Source organism: Lucilia sericata, unplaced genomic scaffold, assembly GCF_015586225.1.
Source record: "Lucilia sericata isolate MDLA Ls3-8-SP2 unplaced genomic scaffold, ASM1558622v1 Contig001187F_arrow, whole genome shotgun sequence".
NCBI lineage: Eukaryota > Metazoa > Arthropoda > Insecta > Diptera > Calliphoridae > Lucilia > Lucilia sericata.
The window spans coordinates 37,253-63,931 of NW_023995153.1; the positions used below are offsets into that span (position 1 = coordinate 37,253).

Consider the following 26,679-nt stretch of genomic DNA (forward strand, 5'->3'; position numbering starts at 1 on the left):
TATTTTATAGTCTGACTATAGTCTAGCCTACAGTAGTAGTAGGTGCTGTAGTTTAGTCTATAGTCTGGACTAAAGTCTAGTCTACAGTTTGGACTAAAGCCTTCTACAGTTTGGACTAAGGTCTAGTCTACCAAAGTCTAAATCAGAGTCTACTCTACAGTCTGAACTATAGTCTAGTCTAAAGTCTGGACCATGGACTAGTCTATAGTCTGGAATTTAGTCTAGTCTATAGTCTGGACTATAGTCTGGACTATAGTCTGACTATAGTTTAGTCTATAGTCTGTACTATAGTCTGTTCTATAGTCTGGACTATAGTTTAGTCTATAGTCCAGACTATAGTCTATTCTATAGTCTGGACTATACTCTATTCTATGGTCTGGACTATACTCTATTCTATGGTCTGAACTATAGTCTATTCTCTAGTCTGGACTATAGTCTATTCTATAGTCTGGACTATAGTCTCTTCTATAGTATTTACTATAGTTTATTCTATAGTCTAGACTATAGTCTATTCTGTAGTCTGGACTATAGTCTATTCTATAATCTGGACTATAGTCTATTCTATAGTCTGGACTATAGTCTCTTCTATAGTCTTTACTATAGTTTATTCTATAGTCTGGACTATAGTATATTCAATAGTCTGGACTATACTCTATTCTATGGTCTGGACTATAGTCTATTCTATAGTCTGGACTATAGTCTATTCTGGACTATAGTCTATTCTGGACTATAGTCTATTCTGGACTATAGTCTATTCTATAGTTTGGACTATAGTCTATTCTATAGTTTGGACTATAGTCTATTCTATAATTTGGACTATAGTCTATTCTATAGTCTGGACTACAGTCTATTCTGTAGTCTAGACTATAGTCTATTCTATAGTCTGGACTATATTCTATTCTATAGTCTGGACTATAGCCTATTCTATAGTATGGACTATAGTCTATTCTATAGTCTGGACTGTAGTCTATTCTATAGTCTGGACTGTAGTCTATTCTGTAGCCTGGACTATAGTCTATTCTATGGTCTGGACTATAGTCTATTCTATAGTCTAGACTATAGTCTATCCTATAGTCTGGACTATAGTATATTCTATGGTCTGGACTATAGTATATTCTATAGTCTGGACTATAGTCTATTCTATAGTCTGGACTACAGTCTATTCTATAGTCTGGACTATGGTCTATTCTATAGTCTGTACTATAGTCTATTCTATAGTCTAGACTATAGTCTATCCTATAGTCTGGACTGTAGTATATTCTATAGTCTGGACTATAGTCTACCCTATAGTCTGGACTATAGTATATTCTATAGTCTGGACTCTTGTATATTCTATAGTCTGGATTATAGTCTATTCTATAGTCTGGACTATAGTTTATTCTATAGTCTGGTCTATAGCCTTTTCTATAGTCTGGACTATAGTCTGGACTATAATCTGGACTATAGTCTATTCTATAGTCTGGACTATAGTCTATTCTATAGTCTGGACTATAGTATATTCTATAGTCTGGATTATAGTCTTGTCTATAGTCTGGTCTATAGTCTGAACTATAGTCTTTTCTATATTCTTGTCTATAGTCTCGACTATAGTTATAGTCTGGCCTATAGTCTAGTCTTTAGTCTGGACCATAGTCTAGTTTATAGTGTGGACTATTGTCTTGTCTATAGTCTGGACTATAGTCTAGACTGTAGTCTAATCTATAATCTAGATTATAGTCTTGTCTACATTCTGGACTATAGTGTTGTCTGTAGTCTGGACGGGTTGTCTATAGTATTTACTATTGTCTAGTCTATAGTCTGGACTATAGTCTTGTCCATATTCTGCACTACAGTCTAATCTATAGACTGGCCTATATTCTCTTTAATAGTCTGGACTATAGTTTAGTATATAGTCTGGACTATAGTCTAGTCTATAGTATACTCTAGTTAAGCACAACATTGTTCAGTTTAGTAAGTCATCAAAATTTTTGACTTCCCCTAGTAGGGTACCCTAAAAATTAATAATTACTGGCAAACACCAAACAAATACACAAAGTATTAGTCATATCAAAGATGCTGAGTCCAATCGATTATGAGCAACAAAGCGCAAAAAAATACAAAACATCCAAAAACACATTAAAACGACCCATTCTTTTTGGCAAATATCCAATTTATAAACTACCAGCAAATTAAAAAAAAAAACAGCAAAAATAAAACATGAAAAAATTTTGATTTGTGTGTTTAGAAAATACAGCAAAAATTTTCAAAAATAGTCTGCATAAAATGAGTTATTGAAAGATGTCTATCATTAAAAAAAAAAAAGATGGAAAACACGCTTTCTTACAATATCCACTTAAATGACTTTTTAAATGTAGTCGATATGAACTTCCAGCATTAAATTTAGTTCATTGGCTTTATAAAAATATATTTCCGCAAATATTTTTTCAATTTATATGTTTCAAATCACAAACGACTTTTCCTGCTGCCCTCGTAAATTCTAAGATTTCCTTTAATAAACTTCTTAACTTCAGATAAATTTTATTCACACAGTTTTTTCACTTTCAATTTAAATAAATTCAAATAAAATAAATATTTCATAATCCATTTTACCACACCCGATTTTAGATTTGTTGATGGTTGGTGGCTAGTCGGTCGCCTGGCTGCTTGGTTCACTGCTTTAAAGGTTGAATGAATTATTTAAAAATAATAACAACAATAATAATAACAAAATACCAATAAATAAACAACGCTATTGTAAAAACATAAATGTTTGTAATTAATTTAGCAACAAATCTAATCAAATGTTGTGTTTTTTTATGTTGTTGTAGTTAATTAAAACAACAACAAGTCCGTCCGGGTATTTTGTTGAATTGAGGGGTGGCGTTATTAGAAAGAATTAATTCAACTGATTTTTATAATTTACTCTTTTATTTTTTACACATATGAATATTAAAACATCATAAAATGTAGATAAAAATATTTTATATTTTATAAAAAAACAAATTTGCATAAATTTTTTAATGATTTTTACCTTCGCATGAATGATTTTTATACATATGTAATACATGCGAGTAAACGAAACTGATAAATTGAATTATTAATAAAAGTGAAATGTTGTAACGAAACGAATATGGTGAGGTAATTAAAAAGGTATTTGGAAAATGTATGTATTGCTAATGTTTTTAATATAAGAAAAGTGTTCAAGAAAGCATTTAGTTTGAAAGAGTTTTTTTCTGAATCATGCTATTCGAAATCCGGTTGGATTTTCGATAAAAACACTGTTAGCGATCTAATGGCGATCTTTAGCAAGTTCAGGCTCGTGTTTCTATTTCTAATTCATTTCTGTTTTAGTTCTGTTCTGTTCTAGTTCTGTTCTAGTTCTGTTCTAGTTCTGTTCTAGTTCTGTTCTAGTTCTGTTCTAGTTCTGTTCTAGTTCTGTTCTAGTTCTGTTCTAGTTCTGTTCTAGTTCTGTTCTAGTTCTGTTCTAGTTCTGTTCTAGTTCTGTTCTAGTTCTGTTCTAGTTCTGTTCTAGTTCTGTTCTAGTTCTGTTCTGTTCTAGTTCTGTTCTAGTTCTGTTCTAGTTCTGTTCTAGTTCTGTTCTATTTCTGTTCTAGTTCTGTTCTAGTTCTGTTCTAGTTCTGTTCTAGTTCTGTTCTAGTTCAGTTCTACTTCAGTTCTAGTTCAGTTCAAGTTCTGTTCTAGTTCAGTTCTAGTTCAGTCCAAGTTCAGTCCAAGTTCAGTTCAAGTTCAGTTCTAGTTCAGTTCTAGTTCAGTTCTAGTTCAGTTCTAGTTCAGTTCTAGTTCAGTTCTAGTTCAGTTCTAGTTCAGTTCTAGTTCAGTTCTAGTTCAGTTCTAGTTCAGTTCTAGTTCAGTTCTAGTTCAGTTCTAGTTCAGTTCTAGTTCAGTTCTAGTTCAGTTCTAGTTCAGTTCTAGTTCAGTTCTAGTTCAGTTCTAGTTCAGTTCTAGTTCAGTTCTAGTTCAGTTCTAGTTCAGTTCTAGTTCAGTTCTAGTTCAGTTCTAGTTCAGTTCTAGTTCAGTTCTAGTTCAGTTCTAGTTCAGTTCTAGTTCAGTTCTAGTTCAGTTCTAGTTCAGTTCTAGTTCAGTTCTAGTTCAGTTCTAGTTCTGTTCTAGTTCAGTTCTAGTTCAGTTCTAGTTCAGTTCTAGTTCAGTTCTAGTTCAGTTCTAGTTCAGTTCTAGTTCAGTTCTAGTTCAGTTCTAGTTCAGTTCTAGTTCAGTTCTAGTTCAGTTCTAGTTCAGTTCTAGTTCAGTTCTAGTTCAGTTCTAGTTCAGTTCTAGTTCAGTTCTAGTTCTAGTTCAGTTCTAGTTCAGTTCTAGTTCAGTTCTAGTTCAGTTCTAGTTCAGTTCTAGTTCAGTTCTAGTTCAGTTCTAGTTCAGTTCTAGTTCAGTTCTAGTTCAGTTCTAGTTCAGTTCTAGTTCAGTTCTAATTCAGTTCTAGTTCATTTTGTCGACAACTACTTAGATTTTAAATAAATTTGAAAACTTGTTCCCACTATTCAACTCGTAAATATTTAAATTTTCGCTGTTGTATTACTCGTGCGACCGAGGGCAGTTGTTAAAGGGTGTTTGTTTTGGAGATGAAATTAAAAATGAAAAACATTTCTGGCATATCGGACAAAGAGGTTGATCTCATACACCTGTTTTTATATGCCCAGGAGAAATTCCAATTAGGATTTGTTGGCGTCATTTACAAACTGAACTAGGCGGACAATGAAAGCCGATCATTTTGAAAGTGAATTTGAGTGTACTGTGACATAGTCGGGCTGAAGATAAGATGAATCTGTTCGTAATTTATTGTTTTGAGATGATTGCTTTCGATATTCCAAAAGGAATCTAGTACATTTTTGATAAGAAAGCCTATTCGAAAGTTTTACAGCCCCTAAATAAAACACCCTTCTTTATGTAAATTTTTTATAATTACTCATATCATGAGTTATAGTAGCCACTAAAGAAAAAAGACGAATAACAATTTGTTAATTTGCAAAATTTATTTTTAATTCCACTACATTAATGCAGATTGTAGATTTGATGGATGTTGAACATTAAATTGAATAAATGTGGATCTCTACGACAAACATCCATCTATTCGTCCATCCATCCAGCCAACCGACCATTTATAACAACTATTTATTTGCATTCGTAACAATTTATTTCGCTTTTATTTTATACGTTTTTTTCTGGTATTTATAATGAATATAAAAATGCATTTTTTATATTTATTTTTATGCACATCTGATGATAATGATGATCATGAGAATGATTTCGTTGATGACGTTTATTGTAGTTTTAATGTTGCTGTTAATATTTTTCTTCTTCGTATTTCCAAGCAAATTTATAAATATAAATTGACGTCAATATTTCTTTTAATTTATATTGCAAATTTTTTTCATATATATTTATCTCACTTTTTCTCTATAGAGCATTCTATAGAGCAGAGTGTTGTAAATTAGTTTTCTTATGTCATTTGTAATGGATTAAGGTAAACATATGTTGAAAACATAATTTAGATTTGTTTTATGTAAATATAAAGCTATTTAAAATCATGTCGGGTCCAAATGTGTTCCTTCTGTCAAATATTTAATTGGTTATTTGCTTATGATGGTTCATATGCAAATAATCTAGTTTCAGTTCTAATTCAGTTCTAGTTCAGTTCTAGTTCAGTTCTAGTTCAGTTCTAGTTCAGTTCTAGTTCAGTTCTAGTTCAGTTCTAGTTCAGTTCTAGTTCAGTTCTAGTTCAGTTCTAGTTCAGTTCTAGTTCAGTTCTAGTTCAGTTCTAGTTCAGTTCTAGTTCAGTTCTAGTTCAGTTCTAGTTCAGTTCTAGTTCAGTTCTAGTTCAGTTCTAGTTCAGTTCTAGTTCAGTTCTAGTTCAGTTCTAGTTCAGTTCTAGTTCAGTTCTAGTTCAGTTCTAGTTCAGTTCCAGTGCAATTCTAGTTCAGTTCTAGTTCAGCTCTAGTTCAATTCTAGTTCAGTTCTAGTTCAGTTCTAATTCAGTTCTAGTTTAGTTCTAATTCAGTTCTAGTTCAGTTCTAGTTCAGTTCTAGTTCAGTTCTAGTTCAGTTCTAGTTCAGTTCTAGTTCAGTTCTAGTTCAGTTCTAGTTAGTTCTAGTTCAGTTCTAGTTCAGTTCTAGTTCAGTTCTAGTTCAGTTCTAGTTCAGTTCTAGTTAGTTCTAGTTCAGTTCTAGTTCAGTTCTAGTTCAGTTCTAGTTCAGTTCTAGTTCAGTTCTAGTTCAGTTCTAGTTCAGTTCTAGTTCAGTTCTAGTTCAGTTCTAGTTCAGTTCTAGTTCAGTTCTAGTTCAGTTCTAGTTCAGTTCTAGTTCAGTTCTAGTTCAGTTCTAGTTCAGTTCTAGTTCAGTTCTAGTTCAGTTCTAGTTCTAGTTCAGTTCTAGTTCAGTTCTAGTTCAGTTCTAGTTCAGTTCTAGTTCAGTTCTAGTTCAGTTCTAGTTCAGTTCTAGTTCAGTTCTAGTTCAGTTCTAGTTCAGTTCTAGTTCAGTTCTAGTTCAGTTCCAGTTCAGTTCTAGTTCAGTTCTAGTTCAGTTCTAGTCAGTTCTAGTTCAGTTCTAATTCAGTTCTAATTCAGTTCTAGTTTAGTTCTAATTCAGTTCTAGTTCAGTTCTAGTTCAGTTCTAGTTCAGTTCTAGTTCAGTTCTAGTTCAGTTCTAGTTCAGTTCTAGTTCAGTTCTAGTTCAGTTCTAGTTCTGTTCTAGTTCAGTTCTAGTTCAGTTCTAGTTCAGTTCTAGTTCAGTTCTAGTTCAGTTCTAGTTCAGTTCTAGTTCAGTTCTAGTTCAGTTCTAGTTCAGTTCTAGTTCAGTTCTAGTTCAGTTCTAGTTCAGTTCTAGTTCAGTTCTAGTTCAGACATCATCAGACAGGATCACCATATGTGTATGTAGGCCCTATTAGTGGATTCCCGTTAGTGCAGACTTCAGTGTAGAATTCAATTATTCATTGGAACTGGATCTGTTTTCGTATGATATGAAATTGATTCCTCGAAACAAAACTGACTGGAGCGTAGCCACTGTCCGTGAAAATATACAAGAGAAGACGAGGCAGAGGATTCCCATTGGTGCAGAAGAACTCTGATTTTTGCAGACTTTAACTTATCAGGGGAGATTTAGACTTGTTTCTGTTCAAAAAACAACAGACGCCGCTAAAGCCGATTGCCCCTTAATATGTGTTCTGAACGTTAAGGTTCACTCTTCCAAACTTGTATCTTCGCCCGGACTTGACCTGAAACCAACTGATCAACTGAAAACTTTGACACTCCAGGTGATAAATCCGTTTGACCTTTGATTGATATTGGAAGCGTTTATTTGCAAGGCGACTAGTTCGGTAAACAATCAGGTAGCACCCATAAGTTTAAGGATCGCCCGTGAAAATATATGTATATCTTCTCGGAAACCTCCTGTGCCTTTATTTGGCATCCCGACCTTTGTCAAAGTTGATAATCAAAGATTACGATTACTTAACTTATAAAATGCAGCCACAAAAGGACAAATATTGGGTTGACATGATCCTAACTCCTTTGGAAACGACATCAGTTATCAAATTCCAAACGTCTGATTCAATACTGAACACTAATCTTAATATGGCAACCAGACTTAGACGTGATCCTTTATGAGATCTACTTAGATTTTGGAGAGTTTGATAGATTATTTCAATGAGGATAGCGAATCCTTTATCTAATAAAATAATTAACTTTTACCTCTCTTATATCCGAAAAGTGCAAGAAAATTTTGTTCTTTTTGTTCTATTCCTTTAATTTGTTAAATTCCAATTCCTTTTATTTAAACTTTAATTTTTTCCACTTTTCTTAACATTTGTTTTTCCTTTCCCTCTTTCTCTCTCTCTTGCAGGTTTCTGGTGACAATCCTGTTTTTGTTGAAAGCGTGAAACCAGGTGGTGCAGCACAAATTGCTGGTTTAGTTGCTGGCGACATGATCTTAAAGGTCTGTTACAATTTTGTTTATTTCCATTAAAGTAATACGAAAAAATTAGAAAAAATAACAACAAATATGTATAAATATTTATATTGAACAACTGTGTGGTTTATTTAATGTTTTGTTTTTGTTTTTTCTCCCTCATTCATACAGGTCAATGGTACAGAAGTACGTTCGGAGAAACATCCAACTGTTGTTAGTTTAATAAAAGGTAAATATATAGAAGTAGAAGAAGAAAATATGTTGAAATTTTATTTGATAAACAAAGTTTCTATATTGTATATTTGCCATGAACAATTTATTAATTAATTAGAATAAATAATGAAATTCTAGATAATTTTAGCGATACTGGTAGAAGTATGAAGATATAGTTGTTAAACCTCATATAAAAGACCGATTATTAAAGAACTAAATATTATAAAGAGACTCAAACCAAAAGGTTTTAGAAATACTTAAGATTAATGTTAAGATCAGTGATCGTCATGAAGAAAACTTTGTTTTCGAAAGTTTTACTTCTTGTGACTTCGGAACCCCCTAAAAGCATACGTTTCGATGCCCAGCCAACGCTGAAACTGCTTTATGTATGATCATTATCCTCGAGCTCCTCAATCAGTTGAGTAGCCTCTCATGTTGAGCTTGGACCACTTTATAAAATTAGTGCCTTAGAGAGGACCCCATTAAAATAGGGTCTCTTGATGTCGATCACTGCTATAGCTAACCATTACTATTCATTTCTTGCGTCAGGTTCAATTTCAATAAACCAAACATGCGTCACTTTGTCTACAATTGAAAATGGAATTCTAAATTCTATTAATGCGACTTTCAATTCACCACTAACTGTCAATTAATACGAGTAAAAAAACTGCTGTTTGGGTTCTGATGTTATTCTGATGTTGTTGTATATGTTATCGATGATCACATGTTATGGTTAGTGTGAATGTACGCGTAAAAGTGGGTGGGTGTTAATGATGATGTTGTTGTTGTTGCTATTGCTGTTAATTATATTAATATTCAGAGAACATTATATCTTTTTTTGTATTTGTAGTGAAATTATTATCAATATGTATCCACATACATATATAGATATAGAATTCTATTATTTTGTTTATTATTTACAGTTTTTTTCACTGTTAAACGTTTAACAATTTATTAAACAGATCTTTAAGGGAATTTGTTGTTTAATTAGCGCAGATCTTGTTTAGTAAGCAAAAGTTGTAAATATCAAAGGATTATTAGATCGAAACTGAGGAATCGTAGGCTATCAATATGTCGTTGTGTCAAAAATTAGAAATTTCACCAACTTCTCTTCGATTAACTTTAGGCTTTCTCATCTTCTTTGTTCTGCTCGCTAACAAGATTGAACTGATAAGCGGAGACTCTTTGAAGTTGTCGTTTCTGCCTCCAATTAGTAGAAATTTGCTTCGGAACTTAAGCCTGCAATTGATATAGGATCTCAAACTTCATGACCCTAACAACTATAATAGGCAGGAGAAGTGAAGGCAATGCAATCAATATAGTGAATAAGTAAACAGACATTCGCAGACTTTAACTTGGCCTTGGCTCTTCAGATTCTAACTAAACGATTTTATTATCAAAATAAGTGTTGGGTGACTCTTCATTCCCACTTTTTGTTCCGAAATTTGAGAAGTACAGTGAACAATCAAACAATCGATCTTAATTTATCATTCGGACTTAGACCTGCTCCCTTTATAAGATCTAACTGAATAAATTTGAAGATCAAAAACAATGATAACTACGGTTTCAGAGAGTTTGAAAGTGGATCCTAATTTGACCCAAAACATTTGCAAAAGTAGATAGAAGAATTGGAATTGAACAGATCTATAGTCCAGACTATAGACTGCTCTATAGTCCAGACTATAGACTGCTCTATAGTCCAGACTATAGACTGCTCTATAGTCCAGACTATAGACTGCTCTATAGTCCAGACTATAGACTGATCTATAGTCCAGACTATAGACTGATCTATAGTCCAGACTATAGACTGATCTATAGTCCAGACTATAGACTGATCTATAGTCCAGACTATAGACTGATCTATAGTCCAGACTATAGACTGATCTATAGTCCAGACTATAGACTGATCTATAGTCCAGACTATAGACTGATCTATAGTCCAGACTATAGACTGATCTATAGTCCAGACTATAGACTGATCTATAGTCCAGACTATAGACTGATCTATAGTCCAGACTATAGACTGATCTATAGTCCAGACTATAGACTGATCTGATCTATAGTCCAGACTATAGACTGATCTATAGTCCAGACTATAGACTGATCTATAGCCCAGACTATAGATCAGTCTTTTGACTGGACTATAGATCAGTCTTTAGACTGGACTATAGATCAGTCTACAGACTGGTCTATAAACTGGACTATAGATCAGTTTATAGTCTGGACTATAGATCAGTCAATAGTCTGGACTATAGATCAGTCTATAGTCCGGACTATAGATCAGTCTATAGTCTGGACTATAGATCAGTCTTTAGACTGGACTATAGATCTGTCTACAGACTGGTCTATAAACTGGACTATAGATCAGTTTATAGTCTGGACTATAGATCAGTTTATAGTCTGGACTATAGATCAGTCAATAGTCTGGACTATAGATCAGTCTATAGTCCGGACTATAGATCAGTCTATAGTCTGGACTATAGATCAGTCTATAGTCCGAACTGTAGATCAGTCTATAGTCTGGACTATAGATCAGTCTATAGTCTGGACTATAGATCAGTCTATAGTCAGGACTATAAATCAGTCTATAGTCTGGACTATAGATCAGTCTATAGTCAGGACTATAAATCAGTCAATAGTCTGGACTATAGATCAGTTTATAGTCTGGACTATAGATCAGTCAATAGTCTGGACTATAGATCAGCCTATAGTCTGGACTATAGATCAGTCTATAGTCCGGACTATAGATCAGTCTATAGTCTGGACTATAGATCAGTCAATAGTCTGGACTATAGATCAGTCTATAGTCCGGACTATAGATCAGTCAATAGTCTGGACTATAGATCAGTCTATAGTCCGGACTATAGATCAGTCTATAGTCTGGACTATAGATCAGTCTATAGTCTGGACTATAGATCAGTCTATAGTCCGGACTGTAGATCAGTTTATAGTCTGGACTATAGATCAGTCAATAGTCTGGACTATAGATCAGTCTATAGTCCGGACTATAGATCAGTCTATAGTCTGGACTATAGATCAGTCTATAGTCCGGACTGTAGATCAGTCTATAGTCTGGACTATAGATCAGTCTATAGTCTGGACTATAGATCAGTCTATAGTCAGGACTATAAATCAGTCAATAGTCTGGACTATAGATCAGTTTATAGTCTGGACTATAGATCAGTCAATAGTCTGGACTATAGATCAGCCTATAGTCTGGACTATAGATCAGCCTATAGTCTGGACTATAGATCAGTCTATAGTCCGGACTATAGATCAGTCTATAGTCTGGACTATAGATCAGTCTATAGTCTGGACTATAGATCAGTCTATAGTCTGAACTATAGATCAGTCTATAGTCTGGACTATAGATCAGTCTATAGTCTGGACTATAGATCAGTCTATAGTCTGGACTATAGATCAGTCTATTGTCTGGACTATAGATCAGCCTATAGTCTGGACTATAGATCAGCCTATAGTCTGGACTATAGATCAGCCTATAGTCTGGACTATAGATCAGATCAATCTATAGTCTCGACTATAGATTAGTCTAAATATAAATTAGTCTATAGTCTGGACTGTAGATCAGTCTGCAGATTGAACTATAGATCAGTCTATAGTCCGGACTATATATCTGTATATAATCTGGACTATAGGTCTTTCTATAATATGGACTATAGATCTATATATTAGTCTGTAGGGATTGTCCGAATTCACAATAGAGGATGCCAAAGCATAAATTCTTTTGTCTGAATTTTTGTCAAACTTAAAAATCGTCGTTTCACTCTAAAGCTATTGATCGTGATCTTTAGAAACGAATTGTTTGGCATGGGTTTTGGATCTGCCGTCCTTATTTGAAGTAGTCATTAGAAAGTCCATCATATTCCTGGGAGATCGGTACAAATCAAAGATGATAACTAATTCCTTTTTAATGTGAATTACATGATTTTTGAGGAACCGTGCAACGTACCACAAAGTGAGCGCTATAGTGGAGAATCTGCTTGAACATTTTAGAATAAGTTCTTCTGACGGTTGTTTTCAGAATTCTTAATGTTCCAGGATATCGCTTCAAATCGTCTGTTCTTCGTAAACTTTTTAATTTAAACTTTTTGACTTTCCTCTTCGCTCTAATTCGTCCGAATATTTATCTTTAGCGTTGAAAATAGGTCCTTTGGTATCCTTTTGCTCGTAGTTGAAGAATATCGTTTTTAATTTATAATGGTGTGAGGGGGTCTTTCAAATACTATTTTAAGTATTTCCTATTAGAAAATTCATTGTTTATTTGACCTGTTTTGTTTTGCTAGTGATTGCTTTGTTGTTTACATTATTAGTTTTGTGTCTTTTGTCTTATGGTTTGCTCCCAACCACTTGGCACTTTTAAACCACTAAGTACTTGAAGGGTTTCCCTTAAATAAGCTAAAATATACAAAAATTCAAATCCAAATTTTCACATGCGTAAACTAGTAAAACTATTTTCCTGTTTCAGTTTAAAGCGATTGGATATCATATCGATCACTAAGTTGGTAAATACTTCATTGGCAAGTTTACTTTTCACTTTTATTTTTGTTGATATGGGAAACCCTTGTATTTGTATTATGCATATTCATGTATGAATTTTATTAATTAATTTTATATCTTTATTTTTTTCACTTGTTGTTTTTTTTTTTACTATTTTGTTATTGCTTTGCTTTCGCATTTTTTCCATTCATTTTCATGCAAAAAAAAAAACTGTGTCGTTGACTTTGTCTTTATAAGTTCATACAATTTCGCTTCTTCATTTTATACTCCCTTCTCCTATTCGTTCAATTGATGAGGATCTGTTTGTTGCGGAGAGTTACGCTAAGTGTATGATTTCCATTTGTATACAAAGTCGATACCCACTCGACTCTATTTGGGCTACAATAACAGCTAATGGGGGCTGCATTATAAACAGTCTGACACATGGACTAGTGTCGAAGAGGACAGACGACTTGTTTAATTTATGTAAATATCAAGTTGCCAGAATTAGGTAATTTTCATAAGGGATTGAAGCTTAGATTTCAGTGATTTGAGGATTTTCAATATGTGATTGGAGATTTTATAAAACTTAAAGATGTGTCAGCAATGGTTTTTTTGTAGGGTTCTCTAAATCGACTTTAAAACAATCGAAGATAAGTCATTCGAAGAGAAGCACTTAAAAGTAATACAAACAGTAAGTTGTGGCATAAGAACAAATCATTGCCAAGTTTTTGCTGGATAGCTGGCAACTCTCAAACTCCTATTCATCCCTATAGTCGTTCCTATTGACAGTGCTTTCGCACAATAAGTATTTGTGAGATAAAATTAAATACATATTTATGTTTGTATTGTATTTTTTTACAACATAGTGAGGCGGCGGGCGGGGTAGAGGAGGGGAGCAGGGAAGGGGGGGGGGGGGCGGCGGGGGCTGGAGGAGAGAACAAACAGGGAAGAGAAGGAAACACAACAAGAAGCAACAAGAAACGGGGGCCAGGAGGGGAAGCGGACAGCAAAGGAGCCCAGGGGAAAGAAAAGGGGGAGGGAGCGAGAGAGAGAGAGAGAGCGAGCGAGCGAGCGAGCGAGCGAGCGAGCGAGCGAGCGAGCGAGCGAGCGAGCGAGCGAGCGAGCGAGCGAGCGAGCGAGCGAGCGAGCGAGCGAGCGAGCGAGCGAGCGAGCGAGCGAGCGAGCGAGCGAGCGAGCGAGCGAGCGCGCGAGCGAGCGAGCGAGCGAGCGAGCGAGCGAGCGAGCGAGCGAGCGAGCGAGCGAGCGAGCGAGCGAGCGAGCGAGCGAGCGAGCGAGCGAGCGAGCGAGCGAGCGAGCGAGGCGAGCGAGCGAGCGAGCGAGCGAGCGAGCGAGCGAGCGAGAGAGCAGAGCGAGCGAAGCGAGCGAGCGAGAGAGCGAGCGAGCGAGCGAGCGACCGAGCGAGCGAGCGAGCGAGCGAGCGAGCGAGCGAGCGAGCGGAGCGAGCGAGCGAGCGAGCGAGCGAGCGAGCGAGCGAGCGAGCGAGCGAGCGAGCGAGCGAGCGAGCGAGCGAGCGAGCGAGCGAGCGAGCGAGCGAGGAGCGAGCGAGCGAGCGAGCGAGCGAGCGAGCGAGCGAGCGAGCGAGCGAGCGAGCGAGCGAGCGAGCGAGCGAGCGAGCGAGCGAGCGAGCGAGCGAGCGAGCGAGCGAGCGAGGAGCGAGCGAGCGAGCGAGCGAGAGCGAGCGAGCGAGCGAGGAGCGAGCGAGCGAGCGAGCGAGCGAGCGAGCGAGCGAGCGAGCGAGCGAGCGAGCGAGCGAGCGAGCGAGCGAGCGAGCGAGCGAGCGAGCGAGCGAGCGAGCGAGCGAGCGAGCGAGCGAGCGAGCGAGCGAGCGAGCGAGCGAGCGAGCGAGCGAGCGAGCGAGCGAGCGAGCGAGCGAGCAGCGAGCGAGCGAGCGAGCGAGCGAGCGAGCGAGCGAGCGAGCGAGCGAGCGAGCGAGCGAGCGAGCGAGCGAGCGAGCGAGCGAGCGAGCGAGCGAGCGAGCGAGCGAGCGAGCGATCGAGCGAGCGAGCGAGCGAGGAGCGAGCGAGCGAGCGAGCGAGCGAGCGAGCGACGAGCGAGCGAGCGAGCGAGAGCGAGCGAGCAGGACGCGAGCGAGCAGCGAGCGAGCGAGCGAGCGAGGAGCGAGCGAGCGAGCGAGCGAGCGAGCGAGCGAGCGATCTAGCGTATCGAGCGAGCTGAGCGAGCGAGCGATCTATCTATCTATCTATCTATCTATCTATCTATCTATCTATCATCTATCTATCTATCTATCTCTCTATCTATCTGATCTATTATCTATTATCTATCTATCTATCTATGTCTATTCATCTATTCTATCTATCTAGATATCTATCTATTATCTATCTATCTATCTATCTATCTATCTATCTAGTGATTGATTCATACATCCCTTGTATTCTATCGTGAAAGTAGTCGCCGTTGAAATGTCTCTAAGTAAAAATTATTTGTCACTTTACTGTCTACAAGTAAAACTAGAGTAATTCCGGTAAACAAGTGCCAAGTTATTTGACCATTTGCCTTTGTAGTGCAAGTCGTTCTATTCTTTATTGGGTCTATAAACTTTCGGTCAAGAATCCTAAATGCGACTACAAGCAGTGAAGACTCTTAGTAGCCGTTAAAATCTCCCATTCGGCATAATCCTCTCGAACTGCTGGGTATAATGAAAACATGCTAAAACAAAGACACAATGAAAACAAAATAAACAGCAGCCGCATTAAGAGTAGTAGTAGTAGTCAGTAATTGGACTTGGACTGTAATAGGAAATGTGACCAACATTTAATTAAATCATTATTGTAAACAATATTGAATTTTTCTATAAATTATAATTCAAGGAAAAACCTATTTCTATTTTAAAATTACAAGTGTGGGCTAATTTGCAAAAAAAGTAAGTATTCGAAAGAAGTGAAATTTACTATATCACGATCTGAATATATAGGAACCTATGTATTACAAATAGGTTTCAATTTTTTCAAATTAGTGTTATTATAAATTGAGTAGTGTTTTTCCAAAATTTTGCATATTTTTATTGGTAAAGTTTTTAACATATATCATAGATATCTAAATCGATTAGGCCCGATTCAGAAGTTTAAATTTAAGATTTCGTTTTGCAAAATAGCGAAGGCTATTGACATGATAGTTGAATTTTAAATGCAATGTCTGAAAAGGTTTCATCAGCTCTTATTTTCACGATTTCTTTATTCCACTAAAGACCTACTTGTAATCTCTATTTGTCAGTCCAACTCCATTTCTTTTAAACTTTACTTATGTCTGTATATTACTCATTCCTTTCAATGTAAACAAAAATACATACTTGTTATCTCCACAAATCAACATTAATTCGCTGTGTATTAAATTTCTTGTATCTACACTTGTCTACATAGAAAAAAACATGCATTTTAAACAATGTTGCAAATATTTTTTCTTTTCTATTTTCAAATTCTACATTTGTCTTCTAAATTTCACACATATTTCCAATTATGAACACTCACGTATTTGTTGTCTTTATGGAACTTTTAAATTATTTCCGTTTAGGAAAACAATTTTGTAATAGAAACTTCTCTTTTTTTTAACAAATTTGAACTTTGAATTGGAGACATGAGTAATATTTTTGTTAGTGTTTGGATAAAAAATAACTGATTTTTTAAGCGTGATTGAATTAAGGTGACATATTGGCCATAACAGAGTGTGAAATGTAGTAGGTAAAATATTCAAGAAGTTTGTCGAGAATGGCTTTACATCATAGTGATGATACCTAGATCTCGCCCTTTACAAAATATTTTACTATTTTTGACAATAGGTCTCCTAGAATTCGGCTTTGAAACAAGTACAATTCTGTTCATAGAGATCAAAGTGTCCCTACAGCGGCATCTATTCCTTGTCGGCTTCTTTTCTTTTCTCTTGAAATCCTCAGATGGTGGAGACTGAAAATTTTCTCTTCATGTACCGTATCTCTCAGAAATACTTGTTGTAAGAACATCTTCAGCAAAGTTCAGCTTGAATTGCTTTATTCTAAATATCAAGTTCTTTGATCAAGTCCATAAAACCAATTTCATAACCATAAGATTGTTGACTTTCCTCCTGAAAGCCCCTGATATATATGGCTTAATATAATTACCCCTATCGCCAATAGAAGTAAAATTTTTGTTCCATTGAGATTTTCATTAACCTCGAAAATTGCTATCGTAACCTTGTTGTGAACAATTCATTCACAATAGTTGATTTTGTATGCCAACAGCTGTTTCAATGTTTACAAAATTCCATCAACAAATTTCACAACAGTAGAATTTTTTTTCACGACAAAAAACTTAGTGAACGAAATAAGTCAAAAGGGAAGATATTTCACGTGAAATGTTGATTGGCGATAGGGGTGAATAATAGGTCTTTTTACGATCATGTATTCGGTCCTTTTTTTTAATTTCTTGTGTGATTCTATATATCAAGTGCTTGGATCAGGTCCACATAACTAATTTCATACCCATAAGCTTGATGTCTGTATTCTTGAAATTCCCAAGAAGAATAAAAGATCTTCTATTTGGTCCGGTTTTTTCCTTTCAACAAGGGTCTTTCAAATGGGCGTTTTCAGATACCGTATCTTCCAAGAAAACTTGCTGCGAAATTTATCTTATCTTCACCACAATTCGGATGTGATCATTTATGCATTCGGTGTGTTTTTCATGGTTCAGAATCTGAGGCTTGGAATAGGTCCATCTTCAGAGCTGCTTCAAAATCTTAATTTGCACTCACGATCAACAACAGATTCCGTCCTATTTTCCATTCCAATATGTAGGACAAATCAGTTGAGATTAAAATCTTATAGCTTTGACTTTACTCTTGAAATCCCCAGTTTGTTTAATAGATCTTCTTTTGTAATCAGATTTGTTTCCTATTAACGTGGGTCTATGAAAGGTAGGGTTCTATAACTCGACTTTCGAATAATCGAACAATCGACTTTTTGTCGAAAAAAGTCGAAAAGTCGAAGTCGACTATTTTGTTCCAAAAAAGTCGATAACTCGACTATCGTCTGTGAAAAAAGTCGACTTTGTTAATAAAAGTCGAAAAGTCTGAAAGTCGATAAGTCGAAAAAAGTCGAATAAAGTCGAAAAAAGTCGAAGAAAGTCGAAAAAAGTCGAAAAGTCGTAAAAAGTCTGAAAGTCGAAAAAAGTCGATAAGTCGAAAAAAGTCGGAAAAAGTCGAAAACTCGAAAATTGTAGAAAAAAGTCAAAAATAGTCGGGTATTTTAAAAAAGTGGAAAAAAAGTCAAAAACTCTAAAATAGTCGGAAAAAGTCGAAAAAATTCGAAAGAAGTCGAAAATAGTCAAAAAGTCGAAAAAATCGAAAAGTCGGAAAAAGTCGAAAAAAGTCGAAAAGTCGAAAAATGTCGAAAAGTCGACTATTTATAAAATATTTATAGTCTAAAAGTCTACTTTTAATTAAATGCAAAAAGTCGAATAGTCGTCTTTTAACTAAATGAAAAAAGTCGAAAAGTCGACTTTTCGTTTCAACTATAGAACCCTAATGAATGGGACATCAATTGAGACTAAAAGGGCGTTTTTAGACACTAAGATTTGTTAAACGATTTGGGAATCCATTAATAGGTTGTATACTCATACTATATTGGAAATATCTTTATTAATATACGACCGAATACGATTTTAACGACCTTGATTATTCAGATTTTAGACTAATAGAGTCATTATCTGTTTGGGAAAAGATTCCCTTAACAATATTGACGAATCGAAGCGTATAAAGATAAACAATACGATCCCCAGCTACTTAGTTGTCAACTGCAATTGAAAGTTTATTTAAACAATTAGTGCAACTACAAGGTACGGCTGACGTTGTCATTTTAATTGTCACAGTAATTGTGTGGCATGTAGTAACAAATAATAACGCTTATACACGCAAATTAACATTAAATCAATTCAATTGTCAACAATGACAGATGGAACAATTGACAATACTACATAATAACTGAAGGGAGAAAGGTAAGGAAAAAAGGGGGGAAAATAAAAATACATGACAACTCTGTAATAAATGTATAGGTTTTATCATTTAATTTAATAATTAAATAAAAAATAATAATTAATAAAAATTTAACTAAGTGCAAATTAGACAATAATTAATTAATTAATTTAAAACAATAATTAACTAATTAATTAATTTAAAACAATAATTAACTAATTAATTTTAAACTCTTTACAGCCTCGACAATTGTTGAATTGGCGGTAAAACGTAGTCAAAAATTGGCAAGACCCACTTCGGTGGGTATAGTACCCTCAACACCGGTACTCTCGGGCAGAGATCGTACGGCCTCAATAACTGGACCCCAGCCTGTGGATGTGAGTTGTTAAATTTTTATTAAAATTTCTATTTATTTAATTTTAATTTCTTATTTACCTCTTATAGAGCATTAAACGTCGTGAAATGGAAACTTATAAGATTCAGACACTCCAAAAAATGCTCGAACAGGAAAAACTAAATTTGGAACGTTTAAAGGGTGATACGAATAATCCTAGTTATAAGTTATCTGAGGCCAATATTAAGAAATTACGTGAACAATTGCGCCAAGTGGGTGCTGAGGTAAGATTTATTTTATTTTTATTAAAAAAATTGTGTTTTTCCTTGTCCCTTTGTTTCGTGTTTTATTCCCTTAACGTTTTTATAATTCCCCTTTTTTTAAACAAAAATCTTGTTGTTTAATTAATTTTTGTTATAACTTTTATTAAAATTTTATTAAATGTTTCAAGTTTTACATTTAGTGTAATTGGCTAGTATTCCTTTTTAAATATTGGTTTTTCATTTATTCCTTTGTTCCCTATTAAAATGGCTTTAAAGCTCTTCTTCTGCCTTGCTTCTTGTAAAGTTTTTTTAGGTTCTTTTGAAGTTAATTTAATAGTTTGCTAATTTCTTAGTTCAAAAGTTTAGAATTTAAAGGTTAATCACTCTCGAGAAGGTAATCCTCTTTCGTTTATAGAATACTTGCTGAAAAGGATTGATTTGCACTTACGTTTAGCTATTAATTCGGTCCTATTTTCTATATCTTAATATCCCTATAGACCAGATTGTTGTTTCTCAGAAACAATTGATGAGAGAACCAGCTGATCTTCAACAGAATTTGGAAGTGATCAGTCATATATTTGGCCTGTTGGATGTGATTTAAATTACCAGCAGCATGGTCCATAATAGTCTGTACCTACTCGCGATCAAAGATCGCTTTTTCTTTTCCCTAAACATTTAAATATGAAGGGGAAAGATTGCCTTTCAGACACTATATCTCCCATGAATACTTGCTGCTCCAATGATCTTAATTTGTATCGAATCTTGGCAAACTATAGTCGAATATTGCTCGTCTACTCTCCTGCTTACACACAACAAAATCTTTGAAGATCCGCTATAAGGAGCAATTGGATCAATTTACAATGTCCAGAGGACATTAGACTTAATAGGCTTCTTCCTTTAAATATTTTATATGAAACGATCTAACACATTCTTTGTCTGTCTCCTGCTTTATCTGTGTTCTGCCTTATCTGTGTATTGCCTTATATATGCACTGTATTATCTGTGCCCTGCCTTATCTGTGTCGTTTTGGCGGATATTTACAGACTCAGCAACATCGTAGTTCGGCCCAACAACTGTTCCATTTGCTTCAAAAGCAATTACAACAGCAGCAGCAACAGGGCAAGGCTACACTCAAGTCTTGGAAGGAAACGATCGAACACTTTCTCTGTCTGTCTCCTGCTTTATATGTGTTCTGCGCCTTATCTATGTCCTGCCTTATCTATGCACTGTATTATCTTTGTCCTGTCTTATCTGTATCTTTTTGGCGGATCTTTATAATGTCGTTATTTAATAGATTGATTGGTTCAATTAATATATAGACAAAGTTACAGGTTTGGGTAAGACAGTGTGACTAAACAAGGACCCAATTATGTCGGCTTCCTTAGCTTATAATCTAACTTATCCCGTTATTATTGATCCAGTTTGTTTTTAAAACAATAGGAACAAATATCTTCTTCGTCTTTTAATAGATTCTGTCTGGTCTTTATCAGCTGAGGAGTCTCCAATTGTATGACGACGTAGTTATGATGATATTTTGAAGAACATCTGCTTCTTTTTAAACTCTACTGAACGGTCGATATTCGAAAGATTGATTGGTTAATTGTCTAGAGATATCGGTTTTTGACAACACAATGTGACCAATCCAGGCTGCTTTCTTAAGCCGTCTGTCTCTAATCTTATTTAACCCATTTATCCCGATCCTGATTTACGTTGTCCCTTCTATCCAGTAAAATCTCTTTAATCTTCCGTTGTTATTGAAACAAAAGGAACAAATTGGTTCTTCGACTTTTAGTAGACCCTTTCTGGACTATAATGCATGATGACACCTCAGATGTTTGGAAGAACATCTGCTTCTTTATAAACTCCACAAGAAGGTCGACATTTGAAAGATTGATTGCTTCAACCAATATGGACAGAAAGTCGTCTAGAGTGATCAGTTTTAGGTAACACAGTGTGACTAATCAAGGACACAATCGAATTTATCCCCTTCATCCAGATCTTGATTTATGTTGTCCTTCTATTCATTAACATTGCTTTTATCTCCCGTTGTTATTGAAACAGAAGGAACAAATTGGTTCTTCGTCTTTCATTAGATCCTGTCTGGCCTTTATCAGCTGAAGAGTCTCCAATTGTATGATGACGTAGTGTGGATGACACCTCAGATGTTGGCATGAACATTTCTTCGTCTCTTATTAGATCCTAATATAGCTGAGGAGACTCAAATTCATCAGATGTTTGAAGAATCATATGTTTCTTCATAAACTCCAGTTTCTAAGTATTTTAGTTCATTTTGATGAGCTAAAGAGTCTCCAATTGTATGATGACGTAGTGCGGATGACACCTCAGATGTTTGCAAGAACATTTCTTCGTCTCTTATTAGATCCTAATATAGCTGAGGAGACTCCAATTCATCAGATGTTTGAATTATCATATGTTTCTTCATAAACTCCAGTTTCTAAGTATTTTAGTTCATTTTGATGATCTGAAGAGTCTCCAAGTGTATGATGACGTAGTGTGGATGACACCTCAGATGTTTGCAAGAACATTTCTTCGTCACTTATTAGATCCTAATATAGCTGTCAATTCATCAGATGTTTGGAGGATCATCTGTTTCTTCATAAGCTCCAGTTGCTAAGTATTTTAGTTCATTTTGATGATCTCTGACTATAGTTGGAGTAAGAATTTTTTCCACTTTAACAGTCTAATGTCGCAAAGGATTTAAATACCATGAAATCGAAGGTCTGATTGTCTTATTCAGATCTATCAAAACTTTCTGTAGTCATATTGTTTCTTAGTAACTTTTAGCCTAGAGTGCTGGTTCTTCAGGAAACTTATAATTTATATGTATATAACAAATCTCCTGAAAATAATCCCATTTATATATAATTGTTATTAAAATTTCCTTAATTAGTTAGCTCGTTAGTTTAGGGAACAGTTATCTTTAAATAATTTTTATTTTCAGTAGAGATTTGGTCCCCCTTTTAATATAGCAAAAGGTCAAAAGTTGACAGCTCGTAATTAACTAGTTTTTTTCAACTTGATAATGTCAATTATGATCGCAATAATAAAGCAAACATTTGACAACTTTATGTCAAGTTGGGAAAAAGTGAACAAATACGAGGTGTTAATATGTATGTAATAGTTATTTTCGGAATGTTTTTATTTAAGAAAACTCCCTTTTACACTTTGTTTTATACACACACTTTATAAAAAATTTTATAATTAAGTTTGTTAGAAAGAATGTTTTTAAGAGGATCGTTTAAATAATCATAATATAACAGACGCTAAAGCAAATGGCCGCGCTCATGCTCATTTAACAAAATTATTAAAAAAAACAAACAGCAAAACAAAATTTTAACATTTTCCAACAAAAAAATAACACAAAACAATTTTTAACCAAATTAAACACAAACAACAAAATTGAAAAATTTTGCAAAAGCAAAACAAATCAATACACAATTTACCTTTAATCACTCTACCTCTCAAACTTTGTAAATTGTTTTTTTTGTTTATAAACAAACTTTCCTTTCCTCCCAAAAGAGAATAAACTCTATCACCCATCAAACCAAAACCCAAACAAGCGAAACCAAACCAAAAAAAAAACTCTTGCATTATTTTCTTAATTTTCCACCAACAGGATGCACCGCCGCCAGTTAAAGCAACGGCAAATAATAATAAAAATCAAACATCTTCATCTTCATCACAAAATACTACTTCCACACATCTCAATCACCAACTCCACTCTTCCTCACACAACCAACAACAACAACACAGTCACCAACTCCACAGTCAAGCCACCACACCACAGCCACAACCATCATCACCAGCATTTCTATCACTTTTACCGCGTTCGCTATCGTCTCTATCGTTGGGTGGTCGTAGAAATAAAATCGAAAAAGATCTTATAACAGCTCCTTTGAATAATACAACGGATTTCTTGCATACTTCTTCGACGACGGGTCATATGATGACAACAACTTCACCCACTCCCTCGTACAATATGTCACAATCTCTACATACTCCTTTACAGACCCAGCAGCATCGTAATTCGGCCCAACAGCTGTTTCATTTGCATCAACAGCAATTGCAACAGTTGCAACAACAGCAGCAACAACAAGGCAAGGGTACACCCAAGACTTCAAAGAGTAAAAATAAATTTGCTGCCCAATCGAAGAGTTTAATAGAAGAAGACATTCCACCGCCTTTACCGCAACGCAATATACCCCGACAGCTGCAATTGGAAGGTGGTAACAACAGCAACAACAATGGTAATATACAAACTCCTCCTCATACCTTCTCACCCATATCGGATTTGGATCATACAGCTAATGCCGTGATAGTAGCCGGAGGAGCAGCTTCACCTTTACGCAATTCTCCACAACCAGCTTCGGCTTCTGGCACCAATTCTCCCCAAAATGTGGTGGTACAGAATTGTCAGAAATCTAAACGTTCCAAAACGAAAACAAAAGCTCTTTCCGATCCTAAAATGTCTACACAAATGTTTTTACAAATGGAAGGTGCTCCCGGGCACTTTGTCAATCAAATGGGTGATGGCTCGGAATTAGAAGAAATACCGCCACCTCTACCACCCCGCCAACCAGGCATGTTAGAAGAATCTCAATTGGCTGGTCACCGTGGCAGTATACAGAATTTGAACACTAATGTAAGGCCACCACCGAATAGTATAGATACTCTTATGCAATATCCTCTAGTATCCACCTGTACTCCTGTGCATCGTGATAATATGGCTGCTGCTTTTCCACTCTCTCAACGTCCCAATATTGTACAGCAATTGCAGCAGCATCAACAGCAACAACAGCAGCAGCAACAACAACAATTGCATGGTGGTGTTGCTGGTGGTAGTGGTGGCCTGGGTGTTACTAATGCGGGTGTAAGTATAATCAATCAATCAGTCTCTTGTTGTAGGGGTTTTTAACTGTTTTCTTGGGTTGTAATTATTTTATTTTTTGAAATTACACTATTGTTGGTGAAAGTTTTTTTTACCGGTTAAAACTTCAAACTTAACCCTCCTTGTTGTAGCTTTTTTTGTTGTTTTATTATTTTTTTCATTAACCAAAGTATTTTTTTCCTTCCTCTTTGGGAAAGTTGATTTTTTTAGTGGATGTTTTAAAATCCAAAATGGCAGAAATCATTTTAACATTTAAATTTAATCATTGTAAATAGTTTTTGTTACTAACATTTATTTAACACGAAAATTTACTAAATTTAAACAAAATTATTGTATTTTGAATAAAAAAGAAATTCACCACTAACAAAAATAACACTTTTTTAACATTTATTTACAATTTTTTTTATAAATATTATTATTTTATAACAAATTATCAATATTTTTTTAAATTAATTTTTATCATTTTTGTATTTTTGGCGAATAAGTTGCAAATTCACCACAATATTAAATAACTCAACACACTATGAATAATACTACTGTAATTTTTTTTAAAAGAATATTAGAAAGCAGAGATGGAAAATGCCAAACGACTATATAGAGTACTTGTTTTTGGGACGAATTACGTGATAGCATAAGCTTTCGAAACACACATTACGATAGCGAAAATGTACCAGAATTCTCAAAAATTGCGATAATTTTAACTCTGACTAATAGACTAATCAGTATACTAATCCATAAAATTGTCAATTGACAATTAAGTCATTAGACTAATCAATAACCTGAACCGTAAGAAAACCAGGTTATAGACCAGTTAATCATATAGACAATTGACTAACCAATAGATTAGTCAACAGATAACTCAATGGACTAGTGAATAGATTGCCAATAAACTAGACTATAGACTAGTCAATATACTGTTGCATAGCCTCGTCGTTAAACTAGTTAATAATCTAGTTAATAGATTAGTCAAAGCACTTAGTAATAGACAAGTCTAGTCAGCAGAACAGTCAGTGGAATAGTCCCTTGGCTCTTTAATGGACTAGTAATAGGTTGGCAATAGACTTTTTTTAGACTAGTCTAAAGATATGCCAAAAGACTGAGCTAGTTTATCACTTAGTCAATAGAGCAGTCAATGGACTAGTAATTATACTAATCAACAAACCAGTCAATGGACTATCAAAATATTAGTCAAATAACCAGTTAATAGACTAATCAATCTTCTACTCTATAAGCTCGTCAAAATACTACCCAATAGACCAGTCAATGGACTAGACATTAGAATTGTTGGTGAAAGTTTTTTTTACCGGTTAAAACTTCAAACTTAACCCTCCTTGTTGTAGCTTTTTTTGTTGTTTTATTATTTTTTTCATTAACCAAAGTATTTTTTTCCTTCCTCTTTGGGAAAGTTGATTTTTTTAGTGGATGTTTTAAAATCCAAAATGGCAGAAATCATTTTAACATTTAAATTTAATCATTGTAAATAGTTTTTGTTACTAACATTTATTTAACACGAAAATTTACTAAATTTAAACAAAATTATTGTATTTTGAATAAAAAAGAAATTCACCACTAACAAAAATAACACTTTTTTAACATTTATTTACAATTTTTTTTATAAATATTATTATTTTATAACAAATTATCAATATTTTTTAAATTAATTTTTATCATTTTTGTATTTTTGGCGAATAAGTTGCAAATTCACCACAATATTAAATAACTCAACACACTATGAATAATACTACTGTAATTTTTTTTAAAAGAATATTAGAAAGCAGAGATGGAAAATGCCAAACGACTATATAGAGTACTTGTTTTTGGGACGAATTACGTGATAGCATAAGCTTTCGAAACACACATTACGATAGCGAAAATGTACCAGAATTCTCAAAAATTGCGATAATTTTAACTCTGACTAATAGACTAATCAGTATACTAATCCATAAAATTGTCAATTGACAATTAAGTCATTAGACTAATCAATAACCTGAACCGTAAGAAACCAGGTTATAGACCAGTTAATCATATAGACAATTGACTAACCAATAGATTAGTCAACAGATAACTCAATGGACTAGTGAATAGATTGCCAATAAACTAGACTATAGACTAGTCAATATACTGTTGCATAGCCTCGTCGTTAAACTAGTTAATAATCTAGTTAATAGATTAGTCAAAGCACTTAGTAATAGACAAGTCTAGTCAGCAGAACAGTCAGTGGAATAGTCCCTTGGCTCTTTAATGGACTAGTAATAGGTTGGCAATAGACTTTTTTTAGACTAGTCTAAAGATATGCCAAAAGACTGAGCTAGTTTATCACTTAGTCAATAGAGCAGTCAATGGACTAGTAATTATACTAATCAACAAACCAGTCAATGGACTATCAAAATATTAGTCAAATAACCAGTTAATAGACTAATCAATCTTCTACTCTATAAGCTCGTCAAAATACTACCCAATAGACCAGTCAATGGACTAGACATTAGAATTGGCAATAGACCAATCAATCGCCTAGTCAATGCAGACTAGACAACAGACCAGTCAATAGACTATTCAATTCACTAATCA

The 26,679-nt window shown here is 34.9% G+C and overlaps 1 protein-coding gene across 1 annotated transcript in view; it reads left to right on the top strand.

Annotated features, from left to right (window-relative positions):
* The window catches only part of LOC119610420 (homeobox protein 5-like), a gene marked incomplete at its 5' end in the record, with an annotated part of 114,260 nt that overhangs the window by 28,274 nt on the left and 59,307 nt on the right, over positions 1-26,679 (top strand). Inside the window, 5 exons of the mRNA XM_037965605.1 lie at positions 7,848-7,940; positions 8,085-8,142; positions 18,846-18,982; positions 19,050-19,223; positions 22,840-24,093. Of these exons, the coding sequence (XP_037821533.1) occupies positions 7,848-7,940; positions 8,085-8,142; positions 18,846-18,982; positions 19,050-19,223; positions 22,840-24,093 (1,716 nt within the window). The remainder of the gene's footprint in view (positions 1-7,847; positions 7,941-8,084; positions 8,143-18,845; positions 18,983-19,049; positions 19,224-22,839; positions 24,094-26,679) is intronic.